This window comes from Lucilia sericata, unplaced genomic scaffold (assembly GCF_015586225.1).
Source record: "Lucilia sericata isolate MDLA Ls3-8-SP2 unplaced genomic scaffold, ASM1558622v1 Contig000018F_arrow, whole genome shotgun sequence".
Taxonomy (NCBI): Eukaryota; Metazoa; Arthropoda; class Insecta; order Diptera; family Calliphoridae; genus Lucilia; species Lucilia sericata.
Window position 1 is genome coordinate 585388 of NW_023994057.1, and position 23639 is coordinate 609026.

The following is a 23639-nucleotide window of genomic DNA, read 5'->3' on the forward strand; positions in this document are numbered from 1 at the left end:
AAGGTATACATGTATTTCTGTGGACGGACAGACGCACATAGCTAAATCGACTCAGAAAATGATTGTTAGCCGATTGGTATATTTTGGTGGGTGCAGGATTAATATTTTTACAACACTATAGTGGTGTAGGGCTGGGGCATAAAAAATAAAATGCTTGGAAACTATCCCCAATTACAACTTTAATAGTTATAATTAATTTCATATTAATTATACCGTACACTACTACATTAGTGATGGTATTATGTGTTTAATATAATATTTGTATCATACAAAATTGTTGGTCCTTTATCCATTTTAAAGTAAAACAATCACTTTACAATATTAAATTAAATAAGCTATAACTATTCACCCATCCTTATCCTTTAGAATACCAGTTTATACTAAATAAATTTGTTAAATACGAAGGAATTAATTAGTTTAATTAATATGTGGTTGTTTTTGTCGCAATATAATTGAACACACGGGTATTTTATGTTATCCAAAATTCTTCTAGTAATTTTTCTTACGGAGGTTTATAAATGAAATTTAAAATAATGTAAATATTTTTTATTGTTTTCTAAATAATTAAACTCTGCTTTAACAAAATTTATACCACATTTTAGAGGAAGTTTATCCAGGACCTAACAAAATACATTTAAAAATTAATTTTCTTTATATTTTAAAATTATTAAACTCATATAAGTATATCAACCAAAAGTTGACCAGATGTTACTAAATTTAATGAGAATTTCCCTATATATTTTTTTTAATTTACTAATACATTTTAACGCAAGTATTTATGTATATGTGTGTGGAATTATTTGGTCAAAATTTAAAAATATATTTAAACAGAAGTCCATAATTAAATTCAAATATTCGTATATACGTATATACATACATATAAATTTACATAAATATTGCTGACATTGTATACATATGGTTTTATTAGATTTGTGTTTGTGTGTGGTTGTTTCATTAATGTTATTTAATCCTTTAAGGCCCACAAGAGTATGATGAAAATTTCGTTTGAAATTGGTAAAAAAAACCCACAAAAATAAGCAATTCTTCTGAAATTTAACATTTAAATATTTTATTTATAATTTAAACTTTGTCATTAATAGTAAAATAAATAAAGTGCAAAAGTTCTGGCAAGTTTTGAACTAGAATAAATAAATAAATAAATAAAACCCCACTTTATAAATCATTTACAACTTTTACAAACTTTTACCCAAACTAGCGTATAGAAATCATAATTTAACAACAAAAAAAACTACTTGAAAAGCTTCAAACATCAAAGTTTACAAAATTATACATTTATTCTTATAGTTTTGTGTTGTTTGACTATTATGGGGTTAAAAATGTATACAACAAATGTCATAAAATCTTTTAAAGAGAATAAATCGTTTAGATACTTTATACAACAAATAAAAATTCCTATGAAATTATTTAAGTACTTACTTACAAATATGTATAAGTATATAAGTGTTTTAATGTACAATACATACCTAAAAAAGAAAAGAAAAAAATATGTAATAAATTTTATTGTAGAAATTTAAATGTAATAAAATTATAGAATAAAAATCATCAATCATTTATCTATGAACACAAAATTTATTTATTTCATACTAAACATTGAAATATTACATCTGTATTAAATATTTATTGGCATTTCTTGTTTTACAGTCCTAAAAAAATTATAAGAGTATTTTATGGTATTTTTATGTTCCAGCTTAATGTTTGGTTTTTTATGGACCCATCTAAAGGCAAGTGTTACTACGAATCAGTGCCATAATCATTAATCATGAACACAATTTTTATAATTTGTAAAGGACAACTTGTTTTTTTTTATTTTTACATGTAATTTTTTTCTGATCAAAAATAAATGTGTAATAAGTAAATTACAAAAATTTCATTAAATATTTTTATATAAAAATTTAATTAATAAAACTTAAAGACTAAAAAAATTTTTCTTTCGATTTCTAATGTATTTAAAGTCTAGCCAATGGCTATATTAAACATACTCGTACCCATATGTGGCAGTAATATTAAAAGAAAAACTAAAACATTTTCAGCCAAGTGTAAAAAATTGGTGATAAGAATGAGTATTAAAGCTACAATTTCAAAAATTTTATATTTATGGCATTTTGGTTAAATATCCATACAAATGTACACACGCACTCAAGTAAAAAGTGTTTAATTATGACGCCATTGCATGGTTCTAATTTCTTATTTGTAACATGATGATTCAATGTATTTCAAAAACAAATTCAACAACAACAACAAAAGTTAAGTTTAAGTTATGAATATAGACATACATATGTAGATTGTAGATATACATACATATACATATGTTATACATACATACATATGTACGTAAATATTAATATGCAGGATATAAAAGTATAGTTGATCTTGCAAAATCCAATAGAAATCGAAGATCAAAATCTACAGATTAAAGTGTCTACTTCTCAGAAAAGCCCTTTATTCCGTAAACGATTTTGAAACAATAGTAAAGTAGTAAAAGTATTTCTTAGCCATTCACATGCTTATTGGAACAACTAGTTCTACAATTTGTGCCAAAACTTAAAAGAAAATTATTTTCACTTTATATAAATAAGTACATCATTATAACTGTAATTTATTTATACTCATCCTTTCACTTCAATGACATTTACAAATCTAAAATATTTTGTTTTATCAGTTAATTTCACTAAATTTGTCATGCGGCTAAATATCTCAATTATAAAATTTATTTTTGTCAAATTCCATTTTCATCATCATCTTCATCGTCAGTCATTAGCACTCAATTGTTTATAATAACAAAATATTTTGCAAAAAGCAAATACTTGCTTTTCTACACTATTTAATGAGACAATTAAATTTTATCACCAACACTTTTCTACGCAATTTATTTATTTTTCTACTTATAAACAAGACATTTACTTGAGTTCCATTGACTAGAATGGAGGAGACATTAATAAACTGCATTTAAGACTATGTTGCCATAGACTCTATACAGTAAAATCTTTTTGTACGTTTAAGTATCCGTACACATTTTGTATTCCATTCATATCACATGAAAAGATACATTACAGCAACTAGGAAATACGATACCTCAATGTAATTGAAGTGGATATATACTTTTTTATATCTAAATATTTTTACCTTTAACACAAACATACTTAGGGCTCTGTGTAAGAAACGAAATAAATACATACACACATTTATTATACGTATATAAACTAGAGGTGTCCAAAAATAATGATTTTGTTCAGATTAGACTTATTTTTTTATTGTGTAAAATTTTAGACAAAACAGGAACCCGTAGTATATTTTGTTGTAATCACTTGTTATTAGTTCTCGATGTTAATGTTTTGTACCATGTTTGTTCAATTTTTAAAACTATACATAATTTGAATTGCATTATAATTGAAGAAATCAAAAATGTCCTATTTTTCACCCAATTTTAGACTTTTCCATCGATTTCCAGCATGGGTTACAGTTATCCCATTTGACTAAAATTGTACACCAGTATGTTTTTGATACTAATGAAAATAAGAAGTTCCATTTAAGTAAAATCAATATTTTTGGACACTTCTAATATACACATTATACTTTTATTCATATTAAAGTAAATTTAGAATATTATTACGCGTAAAATTTAAGTACACAGTTTGCCAGGAAATTAGGTCAGGAAACTAAAAATGACTTTTATTTTATTTAAACAGTTCATTAAATAAACCAAGACAACCTTTTAGCCAAAACTTGTAATAACTTCTTAAGAAATATTTACACAAATAATTTACTTTACGTGGAAACTTTTAAATTTACTTCGTATTCATATAAATCTAGGGACATTTACCCTACTGCCTGTATTATAGTTGGGTTTTTGTGAAAGTCCATGAGTGGTGGTAAGTGTGTGTGTGTGCGTGTGTCTTTAAAAAGGCTGAAGACATAAAACTCGCATCTTTCAAGGCTTCATTTTTACAAGGTAATTAAAAAGGGTAATTATCTAAATACAAAAAACGAAAGAGCATTAAGAGAAATGCGTAAAAACTTTTAAATTTAATAAGAAAGCTAAATAAATTTTGAATTTCTGCAAAAAAGTGTAACGCCAACTGTTACATTTTATTTTAGAACAACTGCCATTTTAAATAATGATTTATTTAATTTTTTTACGAATTCCCTTTATTTCCTTAATAAATGTTGGACAAATATCAAGGTCAAATATATGTGTATGTATATTTGTCATTATTTATATTTGTCTTAATACAACTATTGAAGATGTTTAATATAATTTTATCAAATCTAAGATTAACTTTGTTCTTAAAATTGTCTCAAAGCTAAAAAGACATAAGCTCCCTCGAAGCAAATGATAGGAATGAACATACATATGTATGTACATCATGTGTATTCAGTTATATTTAAAAATTTATTTTTTACTCCAATAGTGTATATGTAATGGTTGGTTGTTACAAGCATTTTATACATTTTTGACATTCTATTAAAGAAATTTTTTTAAAACGATGAACCAAAACAAACAGTATTTTGGGAAATAAAAGCGCCTCAAGTAGAAATCGTGACAATGTATAATGTAATGTTTTATTTTTAATATAAGAAATGCAAACAATTTTGAATTTTTCACTTGAAACGCATTCTTAAAATAGAAGTTTTACTACGTACACAAATTAAAGGAATTTTTATATGTAGATTCATATTTATATAGTCATTTTAAATGAAGATATCCAAATCTGTTAATGCTATGGACTTTATTTAACAAATTTGGTCATACGATATTTATTTAAATATTTTTTTATGAATATTCACCTTGCGTTAATTTGAAATTAAAATACTTATTAATAAAAATTTTCTTAAATCACACAAGAGTGAGTGATTTGTTAATTTTTATAATATATTTTTTTTAATAATCAAATATAAAAGTTCTAATCAATAACTACTTAATGTTGTTACTAAAAAGTACAAATTTTCCCAAAAATATTTTAAATTTGCAGTGGTTTTTTATTATTGTCTATTCAATAATAATAGGTAATATTTGTTCAACTCAAGTTAAAATAAACGTTCGGACTATTACAAATATTTACTTTAACTATCAATCGAAGCATCCTATTTGTCTCTAAATATTGTATTTGATTCTGGTTTAAAATTTACTTACTAGAAGCTATTACTTACGAAATACAAAGTTATAAAGGCTGCTGAAAATGTGATTGTGTGTGAATAACTGGATGTGTACTTGACTGCTTACCACTAATAATAACAATGTTAGAAGGATTTACAACATCAACAATTTAAAAACATCAAGTGTGATTTGTTATCATGGAGTAATTAAATGTTTGTTGACTCAAACAACAATAGCAACTACGAATGTAAATAAAGCTGAAAGACAATATTAACTGTCACTAAATTTAATCAATCGATAATGGCTAAAGGAAATTTGTAATTTTTATTAATATACACAGATTAGGGTGCCCACAAAACAAAAGTTGCTGATCTTTCCAACTCAAATAAAAGTTTAATTTAATCTTAGTGTACCTTTCCAAAAATTGTTGTCATAGTGAAAACTTTTGGTGAACTGGATTAAATGAAGATCAAGAAGATCCTCTTTAGAGCCTTTTGTAATTTTTATATACCCACCATCTAGATTACTTTCGTCATTCCGTTTTTAACACATCGATATATTGACCAAACACCCATATATATTCTGGATATAACAATCTAGCCATATTTGTACGCCTGTCCATCTGTCTTTTAAAAAAACGATAGAGTCCAAAGAGCTAGCTAGAGAGCTGAAATTTTGCACAAATATTTTTATTTAATGCAGTTTGTTTGGTATTGAAAATATGAAATATCGGTCCACGATTTCCCCTAGTCCCCATAAATGGTGTTCTTCAGAAAATGACTATAACGCTCACAACTTGATTCAAAATTCCAGAACAGAAACGAAATTCTACATAAACAAGTTTTATCGGAACTAAAATCTCTCTCAAATTTTATAAGGATCGGTCTATAATTGACCCTACTTCCAAAAACCCTACCTCAATAAAATGAATTATGTATAGCAATGGAATTAGACATGAACAAGTTTTATAGGAACTAAAGTCTCTTTTTCCCCCTCAAAAAATTACCACAAAGATCCTGTGGAGGGACCCTAACGAGAGCAGAACTAGAAGAAGCCTCCTCAAAATGAGCAAGTCTGAGGTTAGCATGATGTTACGTATTCTGAGTTGACACACAAAAAATTCGTAGGAATTACGCCCGGGAAACTGATTTTCTGAACATCGGACGATAATACATTCAGTGAACACTATATAAGATTTTTGTTTTTACCAATAAACATTTTTCCATGAAAAGGAGTGCACAACAGGCCCTAGGTACACCCTTCTATCAACATAACCTAAGTTACACTATTTATAACCTATACCACTATAGTGAGAAGCACATTATAGTTTCTTTGAAAAATATTTAAAACAAACAAAAAAGACATTCTTATTCTTTGATACAGTTCGCCGAATATTGACACAAGGATGAAACGTACTTTCAGATTTAATTGAGCCTTCAAATTTTGTATGATAAACCTTTGATAAATGTTTATGAATGAGACCCAAAAGCTTTACTTCCTACAAACTCCACAAACATGTTTTTTTTCATTCATTGTATTTAGTATATTTTTCCAAACTTAATTTTCGTTTCTATCAGGTCTTAGGTTTCCCACATACAATAAGTCGTGAAACTTTAAGAGATTTAAGTTAATCTACTCTTCAGCAACTTATTATCCTTTGCAAATACTTTCATTTATTCCTTTTTCATTGAAGCCTACTGTTGAAAATTTTCTTTTATATGAGTAATAAATCCTAGAATTTTTGTAAAGAGCTACACAAAGTACAAGTGAATAGAAATGAAATTAGTTCTTATATGTATAAATGTCATATCTTTTACATTATTATTCAGGATTTGTCGCAAATAAATTTGAAGATTTGTATTAGTTCAATTCTACTTTAATTTATTATTGTTACAAATGACACAAAAAATACCAATATTCAAACTTTAATGATTTTTACTCGTAAATACTTATGAACAACAATAAATTTGTATGTTATTTAGTTATACGATTAGGGTTCATTAAACTTTTTTAATATTTATCAATGGATTAAAATACTTATTAATAAACAATTTTGCAGTCGTATGTTTGTATGTAAAGATATAAAGTGTTTTTTTTTTAACATACACACATGTTAAAATCATATTGAAGAAATCGTAGCAAATTTTTGATCATCACTTTAAATTTATGCATATTGAAGGCCGCTATTTTATGGACTCACACAACCCAGTGAACAACAATGGCAAAATAATAACAAGAACAACAATCATAACATACAAATCGAACATTTGTTTGTTCGTGTGTTTGTATACTTGTACTTATATGTATGTCTGTTTGTTTTGTCGTTGTTACTATTGAAACGTGATCTGCTTACAGAACACAATGCACGAGTAGACGACACTTTATTAGCAGCAGTTGCCAGTTAAAAATAAAACTACTTGTACATGAATACAAAAAAATCATTTTTCATATCAATTGATTCAATTAAAATTTTACAATAATTTTGATTATATCTTCATTCTTTATTCGTTATTGTTTGTTTTTATTTTGTTTGCTTTTATTTATTTCGTTAGCTATGTCGACTAGAAATATTTTTAAATAATGCAGATGAGGGGGCTGAAACGGATCTGTGGAGGCCAGTAGTGCAGATTTGTTGGCAGTTTATTTATTCGCAATAAATGACATGATTGGCGGCAATAAATACATTTTGTTGCTGTTTAATTGACGGAACTCTCGGCTGTAAAGTGTTAAAATTGTTTATTGAATTAATAAAACTATTTATTGTTTTTCTTGTTTTAGTTTTTTTTTTTTATTATAATTGATTTTGGAAAAAGAACATAAACAAAATTAATGAAACTGCATTGAAAAATTAAATAATAATCATGGAAAGTTTTTTGTACAATGTATTTATCAGTAGACGCTGCAGTGTGGAAATAAGGAAATTTAAAAACGGTAAACAAATTAACTTTATTTTAGAAATTGTCTAGGTTTATTTATGGATTAAATTAACTTGCATTCAAAAAGATTTAAACAAATTATTAAATGGAAAACGTTTACATCCAAAGAACAAGTAAGAGTGTTGTATTGGGCTATGCTGAAAATTATATATCCACCATCAAACCGTATGTCGTAAAAAGAAATGCTCCCCTATAAACAACAGGGTTATATTTGGAATAGGGTTAAGTCAATTATGGACTCTTTCGAATTAAAAAATATACATTTTTTAAAATAAAACATTTTTGTCCAATTCTTGAATCATGAACATATATGCACGGTAGGGTCGTAAAATTTCGTAGATAAATATCGGTTTGTATAACACTTAATTTGGGTTAATAAGGTAGGGTCAATTAAGAACCGATACTTATCAAATTTTGTGCATAGATTTTGTTTTCTATAGCGCTTGTTTTTGTCGAATTTGATCGCTTAACTCGTATTTTAAATAAGTAAAACTCTTTCCTGAAAGAACCCTATATAGAGGCTAGGGTCAATTATAGACCAATCCTCATCAAATTCTGAGTGATGAATTATGTTCTTATAAAAGTTTTTTACTATGTCGATTTTCATAGCTGTACTCATAGTATTCTGAAGATGGCTTTATAAATGAGAGGTAGGTTAAATTATAGACCGATTCTTATACAGTATACTGTATTTTTATCGTATTTTTTAGCCAGCAATGATCGTTAAAGTCATTTTCTGAAGAGGACTTTACATGGTCCAATCCTCATAAGATATTTTAACTTAAGAAACTTATATATGTCGAATTATGACTGTTAAAGCTGTTATGACTGTTAAAGCTGTTTTTCGGGGGACCACTTGTATGGGGGCTCTATTATGCTATATTGAAGTCAAGACAAAAAATTTTAAAAATTCAAAAAAATCAGCAGCTTCCATTTTATGGGCACTCTAATGTACATACATACATACATATGTACATAGTAGTACTCTCAGAAGCACGTTCACAGTCAATATCAATTTTAAATTGATTTTATTATTAAATAATAAATTTCCACTCTAAGTTAGTTGTTATTTTTATTTTTTTTTTTTTTTTTTGCTATTTCCTTGCTTTTGCACATTTTATCAAAATCTGCAACATAAGTTTTTGAAAGTTGAAAAAAAATGAAGTAAAAATTCAGCCAAAAAAGTAAAGTAACGAATATAGAATTTAACAATCAGCAACAGTATTGAGTGTAAATATTGGCAACCTTGAAAGTGTCGTAAGGACATGAAAATGAAAAACAAATATAATATTAAATGTTTTTTAAAGCAAAAAAATAATAAAAACTGCATGTCATTGTAGTTGGTTTTGTTGGTCACTTCGTAGTATTCAAATAAAAAAGAAAATTTATGTATTCTAAAAAGCAACAAAAACACAATCCAATTATTTGCACGCAGTTTCTTCACAAATGAAACGAAAATTTTCACTTCCTACCAACAAAAAATTATATTACAAATAGAAAAAACGCTTAAGTAAAAGTGGTAAATACATAGCTATAGCGGTAAGATATTGATTCCGCAATAGTAATTTTACTAATTGTTTTTCTATTTAAAGCAAAAATAGGGAATATATTTATAAAATATAAGCACAAATTTGTCAGTTTTTAATGTGGTGTTACATGGCATTTATTGAAAAAACTAGACTTGCCAGGAGTTTTAAGTGATCGAAAATAAGATACAAATTTAGCACCTTTAGAACAACATATAAAAATACATTTTATTTATTAAAAAAAGTATTATTTTTAACATAAATTCCCACAAAATCGATCAATTTAGGCGTGATTGACGAACATACAAACAAAAAACCTGACTTACAAAAAAAACATGAGAAATCAATTTCTTGTTTACATATGGATATATTCGACGTAGTTATGCGTTAAAACCCCCAAATCGCAAGATCAGATTGAATGGGGGCTAGGTTGAAATAATGGAATATCTTGAAAATTATGCCCTGTAGCTTGCTCACAGTGTTTACATGGACAGCCAGCCAGACGGACATGTCTTAATCGACTCAGAAAGTGATTCTGAGTCGATCGGTATACTTTAAAGTGTAGAATCAATATTTTTGTGCGTTAAAAACATCAGCACAAATGCATAATACCCTCCCCACTATAGTGGTGTAGGGTATAAATACTTTGGGTATTTGTTTTTTTTTTACTAGACGGAATCGAATATTCTGATGTCGTCTAGACTATTAACTAGTATGTGATTATCCCTAGGACCAGTCTATGAACTTCTATATGTATAAAATTTGTCTAGTCTATAATTTGCCATCCCTGATATGTATTTATATTAGGAACTACATTTATGGAAAGCGAAACATTGTTTTTCCGAAATGATATTTTTGAGATATGCCAGTCTTGAAATAAATGAGTGACATGTATATTATAGGAAATTTTCCATATCTTTAATTTTGTTATGACGTTGAAGTGAATTTTTTTATGGATGTCACGGTTTTTAAACGAAGTTTTCTAAATTTTTCAATTCTCTTAAGTCTTCTGTCTAGTAATGAGAAAGAAAAGCATTCTTGTGTAAAGAATACTGTATCTAAGTTAAAAGGAAAAATACAAAATACGTGATGTTTTCATTACATAAAATAAATAAAGACAGTGAAAAATATACTTATTCTTAAATTTAAATCAACATACATACATATAAACAACTGGCTAAATATTGAAGAAGAACTTGAAACTTTAAAATTAAATAATTTTATAATTTATGAATAAAGTGGTTAAATAGTACCACTTTTGTTATTTACGTATGAAGATAGCTGGTATTTCTCTTGTAATATGTTCTCTTAAACTAAATTTTATATAAAACATAAAAAGAAAGATTCATTTATACTTTTCAGACAATATAGGGAAAAAATGTCTTTAATAAAAACAATTTCCGACACTAAAGTACAATTTTATGTCTTTTTTGAAAACTAGCTACGGGCAACCAACAAAATCAAAAACAAACCTTAAACAGTGACACACATAAAATCCTCCCACAAACAAACAAACAAATAAAGAAATAAAATAAAGTAAAATGTATCACCGCAAATTCATAACAATAAAAATCATTGAAGAATACAACATGTATTTATTTTTCTACGTATTTGTATGTGTTCCTATGAAAAGAATCGCCTCTGTAAATAATAAAAAAGGAAGAAAAAAAAAAGAAAAGGTCTACAATTTGTCTATGACTAAAACACTTACCATAAAACAATTGAAGGTTTTATTAACAAGTCTAAGGATTTACACTTTATATGTATTTACAAATGTATGTAGTATGTGAAAGTGTGTTTTGGATTTTGTTTTGATTTTTGTTGATTTTATGTACATACATATGTAGTATATACAATAAACCAAAATATATTTTTAGATTATTGGCTTCATTTCTTTATAAAAATTTAACAAAATGAAGATAAGTGGCTTTATATAAAAATGTTAACATTATGGCTTTTTTCAAACTCTATTGAACTCATATTAGCGACCTCTTTTTCCTATCGAAGAAAGGATATTATATGTATTCATTTGCTTTAGCTATGGAAACCATCAAAATGAATACATGAAGATTCATTAGGATGGCTTCTATTTCATTCAACTGTACAGGTGCGTATTTGATTGCAATATTACGGATTGATTCATTACATTGAAAATATATACTTTGCAAGATAATTTAAAACGGTAAATGTTCAAGTTATTAGAAATTACCTAAACATAATATGTACTATATGTATAGATATATAATTATAAGGATTTAAAGGTTTAAATTAAATCCATATATGAATGCTTCATAGTCAAATTTGTCTATTAAATTAAACTATTGAATTAATTGAATGTAACAAAATGTTTAAATTAGTTACTCCTACAAATACTTATATTAAACGAGTTCTAAAATTTAATGTAGTACTAATAATAATAACTTCTTGTTTTTGCTGAAACGTATAACAAGGCAACTAAATTGAACTACGTGACTAGGTGTATGTAGTCAGGCAATTATAACAAATGTTATAAAAACGTGTTGTCTTCCTTAAGAAATCAGACATCAATAGAAATGTGAAAAAAATTGAAAATATTGGAAGGAAAGAAAATTTGCCCAACAATTAGCAGACACAAAAATAGAAGACGTGGATCAATTGCAACACATATTGCAATTTAATTAATTATGTTAAGGATTTTAGTTAGAATTACAAATTTTGTCGATTTACTTTCTGGCACCAGAAAAAGTATCAACATATTTATTCATTAATTAAATTTGAAACAATTTTAATTATCACATACATATGTATTGTTGTTTAATCAAACGAATGTTTTTTTAGAGGAAATGTATTAATTAGTTTGGCACATTTGTTACGTAATTTGCTTTAAGTTGGGATAGTATTAATTGATAAAAATTTTGCTTTTTATCTTATTTTGTTATTTCTATTAAACTTCAGTACATTTAATTGAAGTTTATTAACTTTGTCATTAATGTAATTAAGCTATCCTTTAATATTCAATAAGCATACAATATAAATTAGGTTGATAGCAGGATGTACATACATATACTACTTCAAAACCTAAGAAATACACATCGGCCACTAACGGTTTTGTTATTGGCAGAACAAATTTAAATTGTCAATTATTTTTTTTTAATCTTGTTTTATATTTTCATAATGAATCTATCGAATCTCTATAGTAATTTCGTTTTATAAGTACGTATTTTCATAATAAAATATTTATGAATAAATGCTTATAAAAATACACTAATTTAAATACTCCAATTAATTTCTGAAATAAAAACAGCCTAATTGGCAATACATATGTTCAGAACCAGGTAATTGTGTGTTTGCAATAAAATGTACACCCTTATAAGCCTTAAGCGTATAATTAATGTTTTATTAAATAATAACTTATACGCAACAGAAAACTTTAACTTCTTTCGTACTAATTTTTTCTTTTCTCTCTCTTTTTATTTTTATAATGTTTAGATTGTCTCATAATAAATCAACAAACACGTGCCATAATTAAGCCACAAAATCATAAAACGTGCAACTGCCACAGTAATTATATGAATGCATAAACAATAATAATAACAACAGTTAGTCATGCATTTATACAAATTAAGAACATTAAAATAAAATTGAAAACGGGCTCACGTCTCAACCTCAATCCAAACAATGGCCAATCAAAGACTATTAAAGGATGAACTAATGTCAAACACGTCAAGAAGATGTTGCAGCAAAAACAATAAATTAACCTGGAAGGTCAGCACAGCCCTTGGGACACGACAACAACAAAAAGACAACAAAAGGAAACTGCAATTTATACACAACATACCAAAACTATAAAAGAAGAGGACAAAGAGAGAAATAAATCAAATTTATTAACGAATCAATAAACATTTTAATTGCTTAAGAGTATTTGCACAAAACAACTTGCTAAACAATTTAACGTTCAGTCCTATTTGGGCAAAACTTTTTACCAAACAAATATAAAGAAATTTGCATAAAGTTTGATTTACTAACCCCAACTAAACCAGCAACAAACGAACAAACATATTTCAATTAAAATTCAAATTAAAAATGTCAGAATTTCGTTTTTTCGCTTTTACGGATTATGAATTTTACAATCGTTCACTGAACTTCTTCCAGCTGCCTATAACACCATTTCAACCCACCAAAAAAACCACCGCTGATGAAATATCACATGAACTAAATGTTCCCTACACAGTATTTGAAATACTAGTGGCCATTTGTGCAATTATTGGCAATCTAATGGTCATTATAGTTTTCCAACGAGAACGCAAACTTAGACGACGTACCAACTATTACATCGTTTCTTTGGCTATAGCTGACTTTCTTGTGGGTTCGCTGGGAGTACCATTTGCCATTTTGGCTTCGATTGGTTTGCCAACGAATTTGCATGCCTGCCTCTTTACGGTTTCATTGCTAGTTGTTCTCTGTACCATATCGATATTTTGCCTAGTTGCTGTATCCGTCGATCGTTACTGGGCCATCCTATACCCCATGGCATACTCAAGAAATGTACGCACTAAAACAGCTATTGGTAAGTGTTAAAATAAAATTATATTTATAACTAATTTTTAGGGATTTATATGCATAAAAACGAGCACTCAAATATACATAAATAAGGATGCGCTTAATACAAAAAGGTTCAAAACCTTAGTAAATAAATTCAATCATTTAGATTTAATAATATTTTTTTTTTTTTTGCTAACTAAATAACAAAACGACAAAGAATGAACTTTCTATTAAACTACATAAACACATTCATGTTTAGTAACTATTAAGCATTTGTTGCAACAATTATAAATGGGTTATTGCTCTCACATCAAATCATACGATTGCTAGTTGCACACAAACTTGCATAGAAGACAATTAAACTGAACGAACTGAACCTTCAACGGTCATCAACATCATCCCCAATCACATCATTATAACGGCAGTCAGATAATCAAAATAGAATTAGTGACTCATCTACTTCCAAGTAATCCTGACGTCGGTCTTTACATACATATATACATTTTAAGGATTTAATATATGACGTACTTTATTTTGTAAAGTTTTCTCCATATAAATTTCACTTAATAAAGAAACTTCTTCAACTACTATATCTACATATATTCTCTTCCATAACATGTACAAACGTATAAAGAAGTGGTAAAAAGTACATTCACATGTTTGTAAACAGGAAAAAATATTTTCATTAATTTTTTATCCTCTAACACCTATTTTTTAATGTTAGATTTGGGATCTTAAATACATCACCCAGATAGACATAAGTTATGTAATTCTGCTTATGAAAATTACGATAATTTCAAGTTTAGTTTTTATTATAAATGTAGCAAAAGTGGATCAAAGATCTTTAAAATGGATTTTTCTATTTAACAAATAAATTTTTATAAGTGTAGATTCATATGAATGTGTATAAAATTACTACTTATATGGTTGAGTACTTTAGAGTTGAACAAAATTGTTTTTTGCTTCTTTTAATTAATATCGCCTTATTTATTGATGGGTGGTCGAAATTGTCTATTATCCTTCACTTCTGCGTCAGAATAAGGGAGGGCTGATTACAGAGGCCGGACTGTTGCAAATGGGTTGGTTAAATTGCATTTTTTATTCTTGTTGTTAAGTTAAAGCGAAGGATGTTCATTACTAATAGTTTATATAGAATTTGTAAAACGTTATTATGAGAAGAATATACATATCGCCCATTTACTACAAGAATAATTCAAAATTCTGGTTTTTTGAACTGAAGGCTACAAAACATGCGTCATACTAAAGACTTTCATATAGATTTATCAATTTTCAAATTTGTCTACTTTCAACATGAGATTGAATTCTTATTGTAAACATAAAAAATAAAACTCATGTTTTCACGAATATTAAATAATAAATACAAAAATACATTTAGATGAGAAATATATTAATTAACCTCTACTATCTGATTCTGGTTTAATTATAAAAATCCCATGATTTGTTTAAAAGTTATTTAGAAAAGAGTAAAATGTCTTTAAGCATTTAAAGTCATTCTTCTCGAATCAACTTTTTTGGATTATGTCAGTCTTGCAGTAATATTAATTTTTAAAAATTAATAATTATTGTTAGAAATTATATAACTTATTTGAAGTTAAGTGTAAACTAAGCAACGTTTTTGAAAGATATTTAAAAGTCTAATAGAGGAATAATGGAATGTATCTAATTTAAAATCTCTATTTTTTAGTTATTATCTCAATGTGTTGGGTTGCTGGTACTGTCGTAGGATTTCTTCCGCTATTTGGCTGGCATGCAGCTGTTGATGACAATCAGGCTTGTCTCTTTGTCGAAGTAATGGACTATAATTATTTGGTTTTCTTATATTTTGCCACCATAATAACACCCGCTCTATTAATGTTGGCATTTTATGCTCACATTTACAAAGTGATTATAAAACAAGTTCGACAAATTGTCACCATGAATCCTGTGGGAGATAGTAGTCGTCGATCGTCGATAGCACAGATAACAAATCCTGGTCGATCGTGTCATGGAGGTACAATGTTAAGAGTATTAGGTGCTGCCCGGAAACGTGATGTCAAAGCCACTCAAAATCTATCTGTTATTGTGCTATTTTTTATGATCTGTTGGATACCACTTTACACTATAAATTGTATTAAAGCGTTTTGTCCATCGTGTTCCATACACCCCAAGTTGACGCTGTTCTGCATTATACTCTCACATCTTAATTCTGCAGTTAATCCAGTATTATATGCCTATCACTTGAAGGACTTTAGATTGGCATTGAAAAACCTGATACTCAAAATATTGGGTATTGAAATCGATCAAACTTTAGAAGCCCAACACCGTTACTCGTTGGCTTCGCAACATCGTCTGCAATCGATGGATGTTGGTATGAGGAATCCAATGCAGACTAGAATATATATAGGTAAGAATCATTTGAATTAATTTGAAGTTTTTAAACTGAACTCTAACTTTTTTAGATTCTCCAATTTGGCTACGGCAACAACAACAACAATCTCTTAAAAATGCGCAACTTGTACCTAAATGTGGTGTAGTAACACCTTGTTTAAATAACATACATCAAACAGTAGCTGCCGTTGCTTCTGTTACTACCGACATTGAAAGAGAAATGTGGAATATAATGGAAGCTTCTAGTGGAGCCGAGTTAGGGGAAATTAATTACATATTTCCTGATGAGAAAGACTCTGCTGTTCCGACTCCTCCACCGAGACATCATCGTAAATCGCAGAATAAGAAGGAGAGCTGCGAAAGTCCCTTTTCTTATGATAATTGTTCCTATACTCCAAGTCCCGATGACAATGATTTTGAAGAGGTCTTCCTACCTAGTCGTCACCAAGAAAGTGGCGTGGATCACAATGCACTTAATCAATCTTTAATAGCATGTACAATGCGCGATAAATTACGGTCTGATATTGACGACCGACCACCTAGTACGCCAAATTCGCAGAGCGATTACGAAATACCAAAGAATGAGGACTCAAAATCCCATACTCCAAATCATAATGTTAAGCCACAAACCAAAACCCCACCTTTAACGCCAAAACGCATGCAACAAATTAAGCCTAGAGAAATGCAAAAACATCCACACTCAAATGGTTGCTTAAGTAATGCTTCCATTTTTATTATAGAAACAGACTCGAATCCGATGTCACCAGGTCACAAACCAAAATTTAGAAAATCAGCACAAGCAACAAAGACTGCAAACTTAAATACAAAATCGTTAACACGTTCCTGTTCATGTACCAGTGACACGTCGGCATCAACGTCTCCTCAAAGAGGCATAAAACTTTCAAGACATTCCACAGTCACAAATAGCAGCAGCGCATCATCCAGTCCCCATTTAACAGCTTCCAATCAAAATATATCTCTTACTTCAGAACAACTTCCAAACTCTTACAACAATAACAATCTAAACTATTACACGTTTCACCATCCATCTTCGCATTATCATAGAAATCAACATCATCACGAAAAATTCAGTCCACTTAGAGCGATGAGTAATTTAATATTCCCTCCAGTTGTCAAACATTCCAGTCTCTTTCAATTATTCCATCCCACAACTTCAGAAACAACACAAACATCGAACAAGCCCACTAACAAACATCAAACGACTGATAATCACAAAAACAATATAACAAGCACGCAGGAAGCAAATGCTGTTAGTGAGTCGGAAACAACTTTAGATACGGAAATAAATGATACACCGTCAGTCCAAGTGCCAGGAGTACAAATAAAGTCCGATAGTTGAGTAATTTCAGTAGAAGTTTTAATATAATACTCAAAGTTCTTTCAACCAATGAAAATCTAAAAACTCCAAAACCATAGAACAGATTTTTTAATCTGCAGAATATCACATTTATAAATTTGATTACTAGATCAATTGTTCAGTTGGCTTTGGTCTTTCCCATTTGCTTAGTTGTTTATCTGTGTCACAAAAACCACAGAACAAATGAAAAAGGTTTCAAAAAAGTTTATATATTTTTTTAATTTTCTCAATGAAGGGGATTAGCAAAAGACGTATTAAACTCTAGGTGAATTAAAGTTATAACTATAATCTAAGTATGAATGTAAATTGATAGTAAATATTATTTTTAATTAAAAAAGTTTGTATTGTATGTATATAGAAATTAAAGTATTTAGCTTTTATGCGTATTTGTATGTATGTATGTATTTATTTTTCTATGTAATACGTAATTAAGTTTTTTTAGATATGAAATGTATTTTGAAATTTCTTTTAAGAATGAGTGTATACCATAATTAATTGTTGATTTAACAGTGCAAATTTTAAATTATCAGTTACGTATACGTTAATTAATGAAATACAATATTAGTATTTTGAAATAAATTAAAAAAAAATAATAAAATTATTGTTATAAAAAAAGTAATTACATTCAAAAAAATGGAATAAATTTCATTGCAGCCCAAAGGTAATGAATGAAATTTAATATTATAAATTCTACAAGATCATCGTTACTAATAGCAATTTTTAAATCTACGATTTATAAACCATTTTCAGATTTATTATTCTTAGTCAAATTATGAGGGGTTCAGCTGTTCGCAGTTCATTTTAATAAATATATTGGAAAATAATGAGTTATTTATAGGGTGATCGACACGGTTTTAAAACCGGTTTAAAAACTGTTTTTTCTGCTTTACCAATATCGGTTTTTTCTAAATGTTGATTTTTCGAATGTCAAATACTTTTTTTCGAAACCGGTTTTTACTTTTTAAAAACCGGTTTCGAATACTTTTATTTGCTTTGTATTCAAAGATTACTTAAATTAAATTCTGAAGTAAATAATAATACAGTCTAAATTTTAAAAATATTGAAGTTCAGGAACTAGAGTATATTTTTCTAACACACCTTTTATTAAACTATTTTTATTTTCTTAAGTAATTAACAAATTTTATTTGTAAAATTTATTGGAATAACAGTTTGATATTTAACATAATTATGAGCTCAGAAGCCCTTTTCGGGGGGTTCTGTTCTGTAGATCTAGTCGCCTAATTTACATTATTGCTTTAATGTAAAAAAATGGAAAATAGTAGGACACTTCCGTTAAACATAATTAACTATGTAATCCTAGCTTATTCTAAAATCCATGTTTTTCCATAGGCATTCCAACACTTCTATAAAGGACTTTGCTAGGGTCTAATGAGACCTGATCATTATGAAATTTGACAAGGTTTTAAAGACTTGTATAAAACTAAGTTGTGCTGCGACTCGGATTGGGTTTGTATTTTAGGTAACATCATACGATATAACAATGTATATATGTATGTATGAGTTTCGAGAAGGGTAACAGAAACACTATTTTTTGTGAGTCGGTCTAATGTACATACCCTTCTCACGAAGGTGAGAGTATACAAAGTATGATATGCTAGTTTGTTTATAAGTATGGTTGTCATTCGAATTAGAATTTAAGATATTGCACTTACAACCAAACGGCTCATAACTTTAGGAAAACTGGGCAAAAGGGGTTATAGGACACGTATACTGGACTCATTGGAAGGTTATAAACAATTATTGGACGTGCCTGATCGCATACCAGACACAGAATATGTCGGATAAATTGACTTTAAAGTGCACCAAAAGAATCGTATCGTTCATTTACTACAAAACTGGCATAATCAAAAAAAAGACATTTCGAGAAAAATGGCTTTGAAAATTTAATGACAGTTTACTATTTTTTAAATAATTTTTAAGCCAACCAAGGCATTTAAAAACTTAAACCAGACTCAGACGTTAATATGTTTCTCATCTAAATTACAATTTATTTGTTATTTATCTTCGTGAAAACATTAGTTTTAGTTTTTACGTTTGTAACAAAAAATCGAAAATTATACCCATACCCTTGAAAAACTGTAGTGTCATAGTTTTGTAGACCACAGTTCAAAAACCACGAATTTTGGATTACACACATATGTATGTCAGTCTTGTATCAAATGAGCGATATGTCTATTGTGTACTTTTATGAAGTTTTGATACTTACCATGGCAGAATTAGACATTAGACATTAATTACATCACTGCAGCGATACAAAAACAACATGTATTTTGTTTTTGTACGTTTGTATTAGAATAAGCTTACTGTCAAAATGTAAACAATTAACAGTCATAAGATGTAAACAATAACAAGTCACCTTTTTAATTATGCCATGGTAAATACTATGCAACTGCACAGTGAATTTTTTTAAAATTAAAACGAACAAAATTCTCTTACCTAGTAAAAACATATTGATTAGTGCTTCATCTACTTATTTGTTTTAATAAGTCTACATTGTTAATTAATTTTTTTTTAGTCAACATTACATATGAAACATGATCTTTTTCCTTAAATCGAATTAATTTTCATATTTAACATAAAGAAATTTCTTAACACAGCACTTTACATGAATTATTTATTATTCACCACTTTTAGTTAACACAAAATTCACACAACACTACGAATAGCAAGATAAAAAGTAAAAGCGACCGGCACCGGCACCCACTCTGCTTTTATTTCCTATTATTTACATACATACATATTTATTTTGCAGGAAATTTTATAAACAAACATATAACATCTTTTATTATCACTTTTTATTATCATTATATTCCCAATTATTTTAATAAATTTATTTTAATATAATTTTCCTTAGCGTCTCTACTAAACATACGACCCGTGTGAAAATTTCGCTTAAACTGATTATGATGGAAAAGAGCAATAAAGAAAATGTCAGTTGTTAAGAAGCTCCTTTTTATTTTATTAATGGGATATTAAGATACTATGAATGCGCAAATAACTTAAACAACAAAAGTACGTTAACATATTGTTCAACATTAATCAGTAATTAACAATAATTATTGGAATGTACATTTCAATTATTAATACATTTCCTGCAATACCGAAAATATAAAAGCAAAAATAAAATAAAAACAACGATAATGGTTGCATATTTCAACGAAAAATTATATTTTTTTAGTGTCTTACCTTAAAAGCGCTTACAAAAACATTATATATATATACTTGGGGTTAAAATTTTTCAGAAGCATGGTGCAGTATTCTTAACTTTTTCCAATATTCTTAACTTTTTCCAAAGTTCTTAAATTTCCACTTAGTTTGTTATCATTTTACTGTGAATGAATATTTTGACACATTTCAAGAAAAGAGAGAACAATTGTGTTTGAGAGCAAACTGTCAAACAATATTCACGTGTATTTCAACTGAAAACTGGACATCAAAATCATTTCTATTAAAAATACTGAAATTTTATATCATTTTGTATAAAAAGAGTAATAAATATATATTAAAATAAATTTCCATTAAAAGTATAATATGTCTTCATCATTCTTTTTGAAAAAAGAACCGAAAAACAATAAAAAACGAAAGGTGATTGTGGGAAATATTGACAACCTATTTGTAGTTGTCTAATTTTATATTATTTTTTTTACGTTTAGTTCCAAGTTGGCCAATCTTCAGGTGCTGGTGCCAAAGGTAAAAATAAATTGAAATCTAATGATCCTCCTGCCAAAAAAAGACCACAAATAGAAGATGAAGAAATTGCCAGTGATGATGAATACGGAAGTGGCGTGGAAGGAGATGGAGCACCAAATTTAGTGTTTTCCTCCGATGATGCAGATGAAGAAACACCACAAGATAAAAGACTTCGTTTAGCTAAGCAATATTTGGAAGAAATTGAAAAGCAAGAAGCGGACAAAGAAGAAGAAAGAGAACTTCATGATCAGGTTTCGCATAGACTACAAACAGAATATCTAGATAGCGTTGGCAAACTTCGCAGAAATATTGCAGCATCCATAGAAACTTACGATGCGGAAAATGTAGTGAAACTGAAACATAAAAAACAGCATTTACCAATGTGCTCACTTGCTTTATCTTCAGACGGCGAATATTTGTTTACAGGAGCAAAGACTCAATTTGTTTTAAAATGGAATTTAAAAACTAGCCGCATTGAGGGCTCTTTCGATGTGCAGGCACACAATGAAGATACCAATGCAGACATTAAACGTAGATCACACGTTATAGCGCTGTGCTTATCGAGTGACTTCCGTTATCTGGCATTAGCAGAAGGCGGCAATACCATACAAATTTGGTGCCCCAAGGAATTGAAACATTTAAAAACCTTTCACGGCCATAGAGATGTTGTAACATCTTTGGTGTTTCGTAAAGACACACATGAGCTCTACTCTGCTTCTAGGGATAGATCAGTTAAGATTTGGTCATTAGATGAAATGGCCTACATAGAAACTTTGTAAGTATGTGAGTTTTAAGTAAACTGAATATGTTTCAAAATTTGTATTAATTTTAGATTTGGTCACCAGACGGCTATCACCAGCATTGATGCATTATCCCGCGAACGTGCAATAACCTCCGGTGGTTCTGATTGTACTTTGAGAATTTGGAAAATTACTGAAGAGTCTCAACTGATTTACAATGGACATCATGATAGTATAGAAAATGTTAAATTTATCAATGATGAAAACTTTATATCTTCGGGTGTTGATGGGTAAGTTTAGTAGATTTAACTGATAAAAACTGAAAAACTCTTTTTCAAATCACGCAAAGAAAACGGAAATTAAAAAATTTCTGTAATTTTCATCATCAATTCAAATATTACCGTAAAATTTAATTTTCATTATTTCTATTATGTCTTTCAGATCGTTAGGATTGTGGACAGCATTAAAGAAGAAACCACTGTATACTGAAGCTCTAACACACGGAGTACAATCTAACGGAGAACCTAATTGGGTCACAGCAATTGCTTGTGTTGTAAACACAGACTTAATAGCTTCTGGTATGATCACAAAGTAAATCTTGAATAAATAAGTTGTCAAATCAGTTTCCTTCTTCTATTTCGTAGGTTCATGTGATGGTTTTATTCGCCTTTGGCAGTGTGCGGAAAATAACCGAAAATTAAAATTAGTTTTAAAAATTCCAGTTGAAGGTTTTGTAAATAATTTAGTTTTTAATTCTAACGGAACTAAACTTTTTGCTGCAGTTGGTCAAGAACATAAATGGGGTCGCTGGTGGCGTTTACCTCAAGCTAAAAATCAAATTATTGTTATCGATTTAATTAGATCAATCACATCAAATGAAAACAAAGGAAAAAGTAAATGAAATACTAATTTTATAGAACTTTTTATAAATCTGTATGTTATAGAATATTTTAAAGAGTTTTATTAAGCGAAATATTAGTTTCGATCACAAAGGCATAAATATTTACTGTATTTCAAGAAATTCATTAAGCAACAAATATTTATTTTTTAAGTAGGCACTAAAATGTTACCTATACTCAGTGTATATGTTATAACTAACCTCTGTTAACTTTAACTGCTTGAAAGCTTTAAGTCTGAAATTTTAAAGCTTGTTTCCTAAATAGAATTAAAGATGTTTTTAGAAGTTTTTTTTTTAATTAAGCCAAACAAAATAAAAATACTTGTACTATTTAAATTAAATATTTTTTATAATCACACCTATTCTGATTTCAATTTGAATTGAAATTTTTGTCCGTTTGGCAACTTTGGTATTCTGCATTTCAA

The 23639-nt window shown here is 28.3% G+C and overlaps 2 protein-coding genes across 2 annotated transcripts in view; both read left to right on the top strand.

Annotated features, from left to right (window-relative positions):
• The window catches only part of LOC119606834, a 37524-nt gene extending 19077 nt beyond the window's left edge, over nt 1-18447 (top strand). Inside the window, exons 2-4 of the mRNA XM_037960479.1 lie at nt 13047-14124; nt 15805-16503; nt 16559-18447. Coding sequence (XP_037816407.1) covers nt 13641-14124; nt 15805-16503; nt 16559-17847 — 2472 coding nt within the window. The 5' untranslated portion in view covers nt 13047-13640 and the 3' untranslated portion in view covers nt 17848-18447. The remainder of the gene's footprint in view (nt 1-13046; nt 14125-15804; nt 16504-16558) is intronic.
• Nucleotides 18448-21243: 2796 nt separating this feature from the next.
• LOC119606793 (U3 small nucleolar RNA-interacting protein 2) lies at nt 21244-23550 on the top strand. Its single transcript, XM_037960386.1, has 5 exons — nt 21244-21471; nt 21540-22351; nt 22409-22606; nt 22758-22894; nt 22961-23550. Exons 1-5 carry the CDS (start codon nt 21418-21420, stop codon nt 23215-23217), a joined length of 1458 nt encoding a protein of 485 aa, XP_037816314.1. The 5' UTR covers nt 21244-21417; the 3' UTR covers nt 23218-23550.
• Nucleotides 23551-23639: the final 89 nt, after the last annotated feature.

Coding starts and splice junctions, on each gene's coding strand:
- LOC119606793 (XM_037960386.1), top strand. CDS start 21,418: ATGTCTTCATCATTCTTTTTGAAAAAAGAACCGAAAAACAATAAAAAA. Junction 21,472..21,539: donor AAAACAATAAAAAACGAAAG/GTGATTGTGGGA, acceptor TTTTACGTTTAG/TTCCAAGTTGGCCAATCTTC. Junction 22,607..22,757: donor ATATCTTCGGGTGTTGATGG/GTAAGTTTAGTA, acceptor TATGTCTTTCAG/ATCGTTAGGATTGTGGACAG.